General features: G+C 35.9%; 1 protein-coding gene across 3 annotated transcripts in view; it reads left to right on the forward strand.

The window, feature by feature from the left end:
- LOC103582238 (CD302 antigen) overlaps positions 1 to 13,039 on the forward strand; it is a 120,765-nt gene extending 107,726 nt beyond the window's left edge. For all 3 annotated transcript variants that reach the window (XM_008563892.1, XM_008563897.1, XM_008563909.1), the window contains 4 exons: positions 638 to 754; positions 1,792 to 1,965; positions 2,424 to 2,450; positions 9,635 to 13,039. In XM_008563892.1, the coding sequence (XP_008562114.1) occupies positions 638 to 754; positions 1,792 to 1,965; positions 2,424 to 2,450; positions 9,635 to 9,834 (518 nt within the window). In that variant the 3' untranslated portion in view covers positions 9,835 to 13,039. The remainder of the gene's footprint in view (positions 1 to 637; positions 755 to 1,791; positions 1,966 to 2,423; positions 2,451 to 9,634) is intronic.
- The last annotated feature ends 34 nt before the right edge of the window (positions 13,040 to 13,073 follow it).

Below are 13,073 nucleotides of genomic sequence, written 5' to 3' on the forward strand. Positions count from 1 at the left end.
AACACTGTTAAAGCTATGGTTTCCCATCTTTCAGTGTCACAATATGATGAACAGTAATGATTGTGTCTATTTGAGCAAAGAGCAATGATTACTGTAGCATAAATTAAGGACAAGGAATAGGTACTTGTTTTAGAGCTTTTGAATCATCTTGCCAAATTCTCTCCAAAAAGGTTGTACTTTTTATTCTGACTAGCTGCTTATTAGTTCCTATTTTTTTACACTTGAGTCAGCACTGTTTAATCTAAAAGTCTGAAAGTTTGCTTATTTTAATTTTCATCTCTTTACTGAAATTGAGCTTTTCACACATTTCCTATGTTATATTTTTCCTTTTGTGAGGGTGAACTGGCAAGTTGCCTGTTTAAGAGTCTGAGACCAATTTTTCCCCCATTAAGGCATTTGCCTTTTTTACTTATAATGCAGCCTTAGTCTACCCAGTTTGTGATTTTTCTCTTTAACAATAGGGTATGGTTTTTGGAGATTTTTGGTCCTATGTTTTTTTTCCCTCCTGTAGTTAAATTTATGTATTTTTAAAGGGGACGCTTTTAAAAGATGTAAGGTGCAATTTATAATAATGCATCATTTTTACATACCTCGTGATTTTCATTGATTCTGGAACATGCTTTTTTCTTTAAATCAGGAGCAGACATGATAAGCATTCATAATGAAGAAGAAAATGCTTTTATACTGGATACTTTGAAAAAGCAATGGAAAGGCCCGGATGATATCCTACTAGGCATGTTTTATGACACAGATGGTAAGTGATACTTACCTGTGGGACATGACTTTGCTTTTCTCTCTTTACTGATGGCTTTTAGATTCTTCAGTTCTCTAGTTTGAGATGAAGTTTCCTGTGGCCTTCAGGTATTGCATTTTTTACTCTGCACCTGTATTAGTCTGTTTTGTGTTGCTATAACAGAATACCTGAAACTGGGTGATTTATAAAGAAAAATGAAATTTATTGCTTACAGTTACTGAGGCTGGGAAGTCTGAAGTTCATCTGGTGGTGGTGACAGTGACTCAGGGGTCTCACATTACAAAATGGTGGGAGTAAAGAGAGCAGAGAGAGTGCAAGAGAAAGACAGAATCTCCTCCTCTTTTACAGCCCTTAGAACCATGCCCCTGACCACCATTTTTAATCAATTCTCTATGGCATGGTCCTACAATCCAATCACCTCTTCAAGGCTCCCCCTTTCAATTATCATAATAGGATTTACCACCCTCTTAACAGTCACAGTGGGGGTTTAGTTTCAATACATAAAACTTGGGGGATACAATTCAAGCTTCAGTGAGTTTTGGGGGGACATAATTCAATGCACTACAGCACCTATGATTTATACTACAGCTTTCGAGTAGCTCAGTTGAGCCATAGTTGAATCTTGTCTGTATTACCATGTTAGGTTTGTAGGCTCAGTATTTTTGTAATATGGCTGGGCCATAAAAACTAGTATGAGTGTCAGCAATTGATAGGATAAGGATAGGCCAAATTATCAAGGTTATATTATGAAAATGTATTTATCATCACTATAGGAAAAAATAGTCATATATAAACATTTTCAAATGAATACACTAAGGTTACTATTAATACTTTAACTATTTTTATCTTGACTTTTCCCCCTTAAGCCAATTTATTTGCCTGTACATAGGATATATTCCTCCTTTTAATTTTAATCCTACAGTTTAGACCACACATACCTTAGTAACTTCCTACCTTTAATCCTAGACCCTTTTCTTTAGATTTCTTTTAAACCCTTTTAAACTGTCATAATGTTGAAAATATTTCTTCACTAACAGATGCGAGTTTCAAGTGGTTTGATAATTCAGATATGACATTTGATAAGTGGACAGACCAAGAAGATGGTGAGGATCTAGTTGACACTTGTGCTTTTCTGCACACCAAGACAGGTGAATGGAAAAAAGGAAATTGTGAAGTTTCTTCTGTGGAAGGAACACTTTGTAAAGCAGCTAGTAAGTATAATTGAAGGTCTTTTTCCATTCTAAGAGGGGTGGGGAACTAGGGCTGATTTTCAAACAGTTTTGAGATGTGTGCCTCATTAAATAGAGGGAGTAAGACACATAGTAGGATGGTTTGTTCCCAAGTCTCTTGGAAGTCAAATATGTAATTCTCTTACATTTCAGAGGTGGTAGGGCCAGATCATATAATTTTATTCCATCTGCTTAGTCTTAAGAGTTTTCAAGAGGTCTTTCTTGAGATCCCTTATTCTTTTTCCACCATCCAAGTTAATGCATTAAGTCTCTACATCCTTCTTTAAAAACTAAGTTCAAAACAGGTAAGAGACAATTAATGAAGCAATAGAAATATGGATATTAAGCTATTAACGATTCATTTTTGATGACTAAAAATGTTTAAAGTCAATCTTATAATAAAGCATAAATTTTAATTTTTATTTTCTTTTGTATTTTAGTCCCATATAAAAAGAAATATTTATCAGGTAAGTAATGGTCTGGCCTTAACATTTTTCCCAAAATTAAAAATATATTAAAATTCTGGAATGTTAAAACATTACTACAGACTTTTAAAAAATTAATCAAATAATATAAAGTAGAACTTTTATAAGAATGTAGAAAGATCTCAGACATTTTTAATATGTTACTGTAAGTTATGTATGACGTGTATTTTTTTTTACACCAAATTATATTTTCATTGAACTCCATTATGTTTTTCTGGGAAATGACTCTGCATCTTCAGTTTTAAAAAGTTTCACCTTGGGGCCGGCCTGGTGGCGCACTGCTACAGTGCGCCGCTTGGGAGTGTGGCGGCGCTCCCGCCAAGGGTTCGGATCCCACATACAGACCGGTTCCCGCTCACTGGCTGAGCGAGGTGCGGGCGCAGCACCGAGGGTTGCAATCCCGTTGCCGGTCCCGGTCTGGTACAGGCGCGACACTGAGGGTTGCGATCCGTTGCCGGACACAAAAAAAAAAGACAAAAAAAAAGTTTCACCTCACAGTTGTAATGACAATTTATAAATCATGTCTTATGGGCTTACTAAATGCATTTTTTAAAAGAAGGAACAGGTAATTTTTTTATGTTGTTCAAAAATCAAAACTATAAGGCCGATACTGCCCCATCCACCTTATACTATATTTATCCTTATTGGACACCATTTTACTCAGTTTTTTCTTTAACCTTCTAGCTGTTTCTTTTACTAATATAAGCAAATTGATATAGGACTTATTTTGCCCCATTAATTCACTAATATATTCTAGAAATCTCTCCATACCATTACCTATAGATTGAACTTTTTACAACTGTATACTCTTCCATCATATGGATGTACAGTTATTTAACTAGCTTCAGACCCTACTCAGCTGTTTCCAAACATTTGCTATTATAAACAATGCTACAAAGAACAAATCATCTTGCAAAATACAAGATGATTATCTGTAGATTCCCTGAAATGCAAGTGCTGAATTGAAAATGGATCTGTAACTGATTAATATTGATATTGTTCTAAAGTTGTACCATTTTGCATTCCCAGTAGCAATGTGTGTGTTATGATTCGCCAGTTACATAGTATCGATTTTATTCTTCATATTAAGGTATAATTTTACAGAGTAAAATGTACAAATCTTAAATGTATAGCTTGATGAATGTTTATGTATTCACCTGTGTAACTACCACTCAAATCAAGACATGAAACATTTCCATCACCCCCAGAAAATTCCCTTATTTCCATTCCCAGTGAATGTCCATCCTTCCACCACCCACCATAGAGGTAACCATTATTCTGATTTTCATCCCATTGATTATAACTTCCTGTTCTTGAACTGCACAGTACATGTATTCCATAGTATTTTGTCTGGCTTCTTTCACTCGTTTTTTTAAAAAAGATTCATCTGTGTTATGCACATACGTGATACTTTTTTTTTTTTTCCCCTTTTTGTCTTTTTTCATGTCCGGCAACGGATCGCAACCCTCAGTGTTGCGCCCGTACCGGACCGGGACCGGCAACGGGATCGCAACCCTCGGTGTTGCTCCCGCACCTCGCTCAGCCAGTGAGCGGGAACCAGTCTGTATGTGGGATCCGAACCCTCGGCGGAGCGCCGCCGCGCTCCCAAGCGGCGCACTGAAGCAGTGCGCCACCGGGCCGGCCCCCATACGTGATACTTTTTTGTTGCTTCATAGTATTTTATTTTATAAATATATCACCTTTTGCCCATTCTCGTTTATTGATATTTGGATCATTACTAGTTTGGAACTAATATAAATACAGCTGCCTGTGGATGTTCATTCACATATGACTTTTTCTGGACCTATGTTCTTATTTTCTTGAATATATTGCAAAAGTTGGAATGCTGGGTCATAGGGTAGCTACATGTTTAACTTTACTAGAAACCACCAAGTATTTTTTTGAAGTGGTTGAACCATGGTCCATTTGCTCCACATTCATCCCACGCTGGTATTGTCAATTTCTTCAATTTTAGCCATTCATATGGCTGTGTATTTTTTTTTTCATTTTCGTGAAATGAAATGTGAAAAGGCTGAGCACCTTTTCCCATGCTTATTAGCCATTCGTATGACTTCCTTTGTGAAATGCCTGTTAAGTCTTTTGTCCATATTTCTTACTGGGCTACCTTTTTTATTTATTGGTAGGTTAAAAAAAATCATTTTTTTAAATTAAAAAAAAATTTTTAATTAAGCTTTGATTGACTCCTTGCCAGATATCATGAATATCTTCTGTTTGGGGCTTACTATGATAGAACTGTGATGGAGAAGGAAAAGAGTGTAAGAATTTGTTATATAGCTGTATCCTCAATTCTTCTACAGGAAGACAATACAGCATTTAAAAAAGTCTAAAAAAGCATCACATCACACCCATTAGCAACTAAAAACAAAACAAAACAGACAATTACAAGTGCTGACAAGGATGTATAGCAATTCAAACCCTTGTGCACTGTTGGTGGGATTGTAAAATGTGCAGCCACTGTGGAAAACAGTACGGTGGCTCCTCAAAAAATTAAAAATAGATTTACTATATGATCCAACAATTCTACTTCTGAATATATAACCTAAAAAACTGAAAGTAGGGATTCAAAGAGGTATTTGGGCACCCATGCTCACAGCAGCATTATTTGTAGTAGCCAAAAGGTGGAAACAACCCAAGCGTCCATCAGTGGAGGAAAGGATAAACAAAATGTGGTATATACACACAATGGAATATTATTCAGTCTTAAAAGGGAAGGAAATTCTGACACATGCCACAACACGTATGAACTTGGAGGACATTAGGCTAAATGAAATAAGCCAGTCACAAAAAGACAAACACTGCATGGTTCCACTTACATGAGGTCTGTAGAACAGCCAGCCTCATACAGACAGAAACTAGAATGGCGTTTGCCAAGGGCTGAGGGAGGGAGAAATGGGGAATTACTGTTTAACAAATACAGAGTTTCAGTTTTGCAAAATGAAGAGTTCTATGGATGGACAGATGGTGGCGATGTTACACAGTATTAATGTACTTAATGCTACTGAACCGTCGTACACTTAAGATGGTAACAACTTGTTATGTGTGTTTAACCACAATTAAAAAAAACTTTTTAAATCAAGAAAAGCAGTGTATGCATGTTATTCAGAAGTAGAGGTAACAGTAGTTAATTTTAAGGAATGGGCATTAAGTGGGTGAGAAGTAGTGGGACAGGAGCAGTGTTTTTTCATTACATACCTTCTGAAAGGAACTGACTTTTAAGCTATGTACATATATATGCTTTGGGAAAAAAAAAATAGGTAAATTGAAACATGTTTAGAGAAAAGCAAGTAGGTCTATGATGGGCCTCAAAACTGTCAGGAACCATCAAAATATCAAACAACATTTGGTGTTTAGACTCCGGAGAAAGCATTATCTTTGCATTCATTTAAAAAATAAGTGTGTGTATAAGTTAGTGAACAAAAACTATGTGCCAGGCTTTCTTGTGAAGTTAAGACATTGAAGACAGAGCAATGAGCAAAGCAGAAAAAGCTTCTGATCTCGAGCTTACATTCTAGTGGGAAGGGTAAAATAAAAATATAAACAAATATATGACACATCAGATAGTGATATATATATACTGTACAGAGAAAAAGCAGAATAAGGATGAATGTGAGTGCAAGGAGAAGGGAGGTACTGATTATATATATATATATATATATATATATATATACACATTTTTTTTTTCTTAGTAGGGTGGCAAGGGAAGGCCTCAATGATAAGGCCGTATTTGAGCAGAATGAAGATCTAAAAGAAGTGAAAGGATGTTTGAAAGCCTATCATACAGAGAAGGATTAGGTTTCGTTTGACTTTAAGGAATAACAATAGAACCAGAGTTGAAGCAACAAGGAGACTAACAGTGGAAGTACACCTACAACCTTGGCAGACAGGGAGTTCCCTTTCATACAAGTGTAAGCTGGAAGACCCCCGAGAATACTAAGAGAATTAAGGTGGCTAAACTAGAATGCACATAAGTGTGGTAAGCATCTGGGAAAGGGGAAATGACCCCAAGCTGAATTCAGCAAATGTTACTGAGATGACGCAGGAATTTCTTTTCCTCATACATAAAACAATTTTTTGCTATTGGTTATGAACATTCATGATACAAAGCTGACTGTCACCCCTCATGCCCAAGATGTGAGGCCAGATCCATACTGGCAGCATATTACCACAAACTGTGAGTGTACCCCATGTCCCCCACGCAATTATCCCCAACCTCCCACCCGCTCCCCCTTAGGAGTTAAATCTTGAAGGGAATGTAGTTACCGGGCAGGAGAGGAAAGGCTATCCAAGATGAGGGATTTAATTTTTGTTGTTACTTTTTTTTTTTTCCTTTTTGTCTTTTTTCGTGTCCGGCAATGGATCACAACCCTCGGTGTCGCGCCCGCACCGCGCTCAACCAATGAGCGGACCAGTCTCTATATGGGATCCGAACCCTCGGCGGGAGCGCCGCTGCGCTCCCAAGCACCGCACTCTACCGAGCCGGCCCTTGTTGTTATTTCTTTTTTTTTTTTTTTTTGTCTTTTGTCTTTTTCCGTGTCCGGCAACGGATCGCAACCCTCAGTGTTGCCCCCGTACCGGACCAGGGACCGGCAACGGGATTGCAACCCTTGGCGTTGCCCCTGCGCCTCGCTCAGCCAGTGAGCGGGAACCGGTCTGTATGTGGGATCCGAACCCTCGGGCGGGAGCGCTGCTGCGCTTCGCAAGCAGCGCACTTATCCAGTGCGCCACCGGGCCGGCCCCCTTGTTGTTATTTCTTAAGTGGACTTGGGCAAGTCATTTAAACTGTGCCTCAGAATTAAATGTACACATATAGCACCCAATAAAAACATTAATCTGTGGTTAGAGTCCAACTCAAAATTTCACGGTTAGTTTTTAAGAGATGGATTTGAGGCCTCAGGTGATCAGTGTTAGAACCAAGGTATGAAGGTGGGAGGAAGATAAATGATCAGATATGAAAAAGGTTAAAAAGAACGTGTAGTCTTCATAATCAGCGGGGAGGCAGTCTAGGAAAACTAGATTGGACTGGGCAGTAGCTAGTTACAGGAATCCAAGAAGAATGGATTTGGGAGTAAAGTGCGGAGGGGCATTGGCTACACATATATACTTATCTATAATTTACATAAGACTCAATTGGTTGAAATCAACCATGGAAAGTTTTGAGTACACAAAGTTGATTAGGAAGGAGTCTGAAGGAAGGCAATTTTAGGGAAGCCTAGTGAGAACACTTTAAGGCTAGATGTCGAACAGTTGAGTGGCCTCAGGGTGAAGTTGTCCATGTGTTGATGCATTTAGTCATGTAAAGATCATTAGTGACCTCTGCCACAGCAGTTTCATATCAAAGGTTGAGAAGATGGATTGTACGGGTTTGAGAAATGACAGGGAAGTGAAAACTTATGTGTCAGTAGGTTTCTCACCCTCCCTTAATGAAGCTGAAGAACTTTATTTTTTTAAATTGGGATTAGGTGTTAGATAATAGCAATATGTTCAGTTAAGCAATGGATTTTTTTCCCTTTAATTAGTGAAGTAGATAATAGATTTCCTAATGTAGAACTAGCCTTTCCTCTAGAAACAAACTTTACATATAGTTTCAATGCACTGCTAATCAGCTGCCTTGAGACTGGCTTTGTCCCACATTTTAGCTGCATGCAGCTAGCCAACTAAAAGCCCCAGAGGCAAGTTGGCCACAAGTCACTTGCAGAATGTGAAAATACAAGGAGCATGTATACTTACTGTGTCCCACCAATCTTGGATACTGTCTAGTTCTTAGGACACTAGGTCTTTCAATGTTCCGTTAAGCTGTGATTATGAGTTTGCAAGTCATTCTCAGTTATCACGCTCCTTCAGTCCAAAGTTTACTTTTAGTTTGACTGTATTGCTGATCATGTAATCACTATTTAGGTACTACTGATTATAAAAGTATTATTGTACATTCGTAAATATATTAAAAAGTGTGTTCACATTGGTAAAGTTAGGGTGCTATACTGAAAATGGTCTGTTAAGTTTAATAAAAGTACTTAACTGTGAAAGAATCCCATTTGAACTCAGTTTACAGAATCCTCGGCTTTTTTCATTTTAATGTCTCCAATAATAACCACACTCTCACCCCTGCATTTTACCAAATTTTTAACACTATGAAATTTTATTTTAGGATCAAAAAGAAAATTCAGTTGCAGCCATTTTCTCACTCCACCCAACTGTGTTTATAAAGAATGTCAAATTTTTAAAAATATCAATGTCTTTCCCTCACCTTAACAAATGACTTCTGGTCAGATTTATCTCACTAACATTTAATTCTTCCAGGTCTCATTTTAAGAAGCACTAATAGATTTAAATAACCAAACATGCATCTGTAAAGAAAAAATAATTCTGAAATTTTTTCACATTCTTTTGGGTCCTTTATTACTACACGAGGGTACTTCAAAAAGTTCATGGAAAAAGAGAATTAAAAGAAATGAATCTTCCGTGACGTTTTGAAGTAACCTTATATATATAATACAAATACTTTCCCCAAATAATTTTCCTTTTCCTAACTTCTAAACCAAATAATTCCCCTAGATTTATTAAACTAAATTCTTACAGAAAGATTACAAAGGTTTTGAATAGGAAGAGCAGCGAGGTTGTGCATACTAACAGAACTTCAGGAAAACACAATATACAGTGTTACTTGAATGAATGTAAAGAAACAATAAAGCTCTTGGTGTTTACTCAGTGAAACAAATCTTAAATCCCAAAAACCAAGTGAACCATTAAACCATTAAGCCTCATTAACGTAACCAATATCTAAATAATATTCCTGAAGACAGTACTAGGTCTTAATTTGTAAAGTCTTAGATCAGGAAACAAAACAAAAAAGCCCCCCCGCCCCAAACGCCAAGGAAGACAAAACAGGACCTTGGGGTACCTGGGTGATTTCAATTTCAAGATCTTCAGTAGAGAACTGCAAAATTTAGATGAAATTTTGAAGTCTTGCCACTTTTCAGGCTAAGAAATATAAATCTTGACAGTAATAAATATATTTTCTCATCTGTGTGGAAAATTCTCAATATAGAGAAATAGTTGCATGATGGAACACTTGTCCTCCCACAAAATGCAATACTTGCAACTTTTGTACCCTGATTTCCCATATATTCTTGTCTTTTCTTTTTCAGATAATCACATTTTAATATCAGCTTTGGTGATTGCTAGCACAGTAATTTTGACAGTTTTGGGAGCAATCATTTGGTTCCTGTACAAAAGAAATTCTGCTTCTGGCTTCACCACAGTTTTTTCAACTGCATCCCAATCACCTTATGACGACGACTGTGTTTTGGTAGTTGAAGAAAATGAATATGCTGTTCAATTTGACTAGTTTTTGGTAATCTCAGACTAGACATTAAATGCCTTGACAGCAATTCCTGTGCAAGACTTTAATATAAAACTTGATATTGAAAATTATAGCTTTTATGGTATTCCTTATTCCAGTAACATTTTCATGTATTCATCAATTGTGACAAAAATTAACCTTTGTTTGTTATAAAAACAGTTTTAAAAGAAGGAATGCTCTTAGATTTAATTTGGTAGTTTTAATCACCTGTTCAAATGCAGAACCTTTCAGATGAAGGGGAGCTTGAAGCCCAAGTAGTAAACCAGATAAAATAAAAACTCAGCCTACTTGTCTTACCTCCTCTATCTTTCCTTCCATTTAGTTGAACCAGTTTACTTTACGGTTTAACTGCCTTGTTCCTTTATTAATAAATAGTAAATATGATGAATTAAATCTAATTTTAAAATAGATTCTATACATTTAAATAATCTTGATACTTGTTATTCTGGCAGATAATTCCTTTAGTATTTTTATCTTCATGATTTAGATGAAAAAAACTACAGATTTTTACATCCCATACTCCACATAATTATGCAGTTTTTTTTAGACATTCCATTTTGGACCACAAGCACTGATCGCAAGTGATTAAAATTTTATAAATTTTTTGTAACAAAAAATTATAGCTGTGTCCAGGAAGGCGTGGAGAAGGCTGGTGATGAGGTTAACACTTACATCATAGTGCCGCTTTAAGGATTATTCTCCTACCACCATAACTTTTCCTATACAAGGTATCTCATGCTCCCCAAGCATTTATAAATTTTTTTCTTCAATGCCATGGGAACTGTAAGCAAAGACTGAAGAAAAACATTAAGTACGTTAGTAGTGATGCTGATCAAAGTTTCCAGTACATTTTAAGGGTGAAAATAATCATTTTGGGAGTAAAAAATGAAAATGGAGGAAAGCAGAAATGAGTGATTTTCTTTACCATCTTTTATAGCTCAAAAAGAGTATTAGAAAAGATAAGGAATGGCTAGGCTTCACACAAAATTATACTTACTATTCTTAGAAGCTTTACAGCTCAAGGAAAGTAATCTCTCTCCTGAACCCATGCTCCATCAATTCTTATTAGGAATAATTTTCTTATGGGGAGAAATTCTCTCTCTAGCGTGGCTAATGGCAGCAAAGTCGCAGATCGTGTCACCTGTTTTCAGTGACCACTATACTATGAATCAAAAACATCCCTTATTACATTTAATGGCACTACTGTTAATGAGACACAGATAACTACAAAGTAGTGATAGACAACTATAAACAGTGTGGCTATGTGGTACTAAAAGATCAAGTGTTATACTAGCTGTATTACATGAACACAACTATGCTAAGAGCTTTAAATTTCTGCGATTTTGTGTAGTGGCTGAGATGTCTATTTTATTATTGATAGCCTGTTGATAGTGCTAATAGTGAACTTTGGCCTGGAATTCCTTCCTTCTTTTTCTACCCAAATTCTACCATTCATTTAAGAATTAAGACCAATCTTATCACTTCCCTAAAACAGGCATGTGGCTATTTAAATAACTTAAAATGAAATACAGTTTAAAATTCAGTTCCTCAATTACATCAGCCACATTTCAAGTGCTCAGATCACATGTGGTTAGTGGCTACCATATTGGACAGCATACATTACAGAAAATTTCCATTATTACAGAAAGTTTTTCTGGATGACGCTGCTCTAGAATATTCCCTTCAACTCCCACACAACTAATTTTCTTCTGTATGTTTTAACAATTTCTACCTAATGGCAGCTCTTCCAACATGGCTGTTTTAAACTGTGATGTAATTTTCAATCTTTGATTTCACTTTTCAACAGGTCTAGAAGTCCCTGGTAATACAAGTGCTAAATCTTAACTTTCTTTATATATTACAACTTCTTTAACAGGCCCTTATATCTATTCATTTTGTCAACAGATGCAGTTCAAGTGCCGCATATCGATATTTTGGTCAATGATGAACCACATATATGATGGTGGCCAATAATACTATAACGGAGCTGAAAAGTTTGCTTTCTATGTTTAGATACATAAATGTTTACCACTGTTACAACTGCCTACAGTATTAGTACAATAACATGCTATACAGGTTTGTAGCCTAGCAGAAATAGGCTATAACTTCTAGGTACCTGGAAGTACACTCTGTGATGTTTGCACAATGATGAAAATTCCTAAAAATGCCATTTCTCAGAATGTATTCCTGTTGCTAAGCAATGCATGACTATACTTGGATCATTTAAGCCTGTATTTCTAATATTAAGGATAATATAGGCAAGACTGTTTACTACATTCAGAATGTAGAAATTGCTTTCTTCAACATCTTAGTTCTAGCTAATAATGAGAATATAATTCTTATGCGAGGCAGATATTTACACAGAATAACACTTTTACCTACGTTTTCTGAGGATTTGCATTCTTTGTAGAGAGCAGTGTATGGTTTCTTTATTATTGTTCAGAGTTTAAAACTGAAAACCAATAGACTTCTCTCTTAGACCTTCTTATTCCAGTAGTATCACACTTACATGATATCAGAAACTAATATGACAATATTTAAATACTAAGTGGTACTAAAGAACTATAAGAATACATAAGGCTCAGGCCACTGTCTGTTATCACTGTCACTTAGTATTTAATGACAAAACTATATATGAATAAATTATATCACAACAATGGAATGCTTTCTACCATTTAAATTTATAAATAAAAAAATTTGTGGGTTAAGCAGACACTTTTCATACTGAATTCTACAAAAAATATAAATATTTCAAATTCAAAACATCCCTAAGGACCTACAGAATATATTAAAACTGGCATCCTCAGATTCTGTATTTTTGCTTCAGGTAAGACAATGCAAAGATAACAAGCAAGAATTGAACAAATGTTTTAGAAATATTTGTATTATTGTATGAAATGGGATTTCATTTGAAATTTTAATAAAATTCTTAGTTACAGGGTTTGAAGTCTTCTTTGAGGACCAGTTTAAAAGGAAACATTCAAACTGTAAAATAAATCAATCAGTATGCACTTTATTTAAAGCCAAGGTTTTACATAAGACCAACAAACTGACTTAAGTGTGGGCAAATTGTTCATTCACGTTTGAGAAATTACACGGTTTCTATATAGGTTCTGATAAAGTAGCTTGTTGCCATACTATCAGAATTTAACCTGAAACCACCTGAAGGTGTTTTTAAGTGTATCCTAATGGTACATACAAAGGAAAACTACAGTGTTATAGAA

The sequence above is a fragment of the Galeopterus variegatus genome, unplaced genomic scaffold, assembly GCF_000696425.1.
Source record: "Galeopterus variegatus unplaced genomic scaffold, G_variegatus-3.0.2 Scaffold178, whole genome shotgun sequence".
Lineage (NCBI taxonomy): Eukaryota > Metazoa > Chordata > Mammalia > Dermoptera > Cynocephalidae > Galeopterus > Galeopterus variegatus.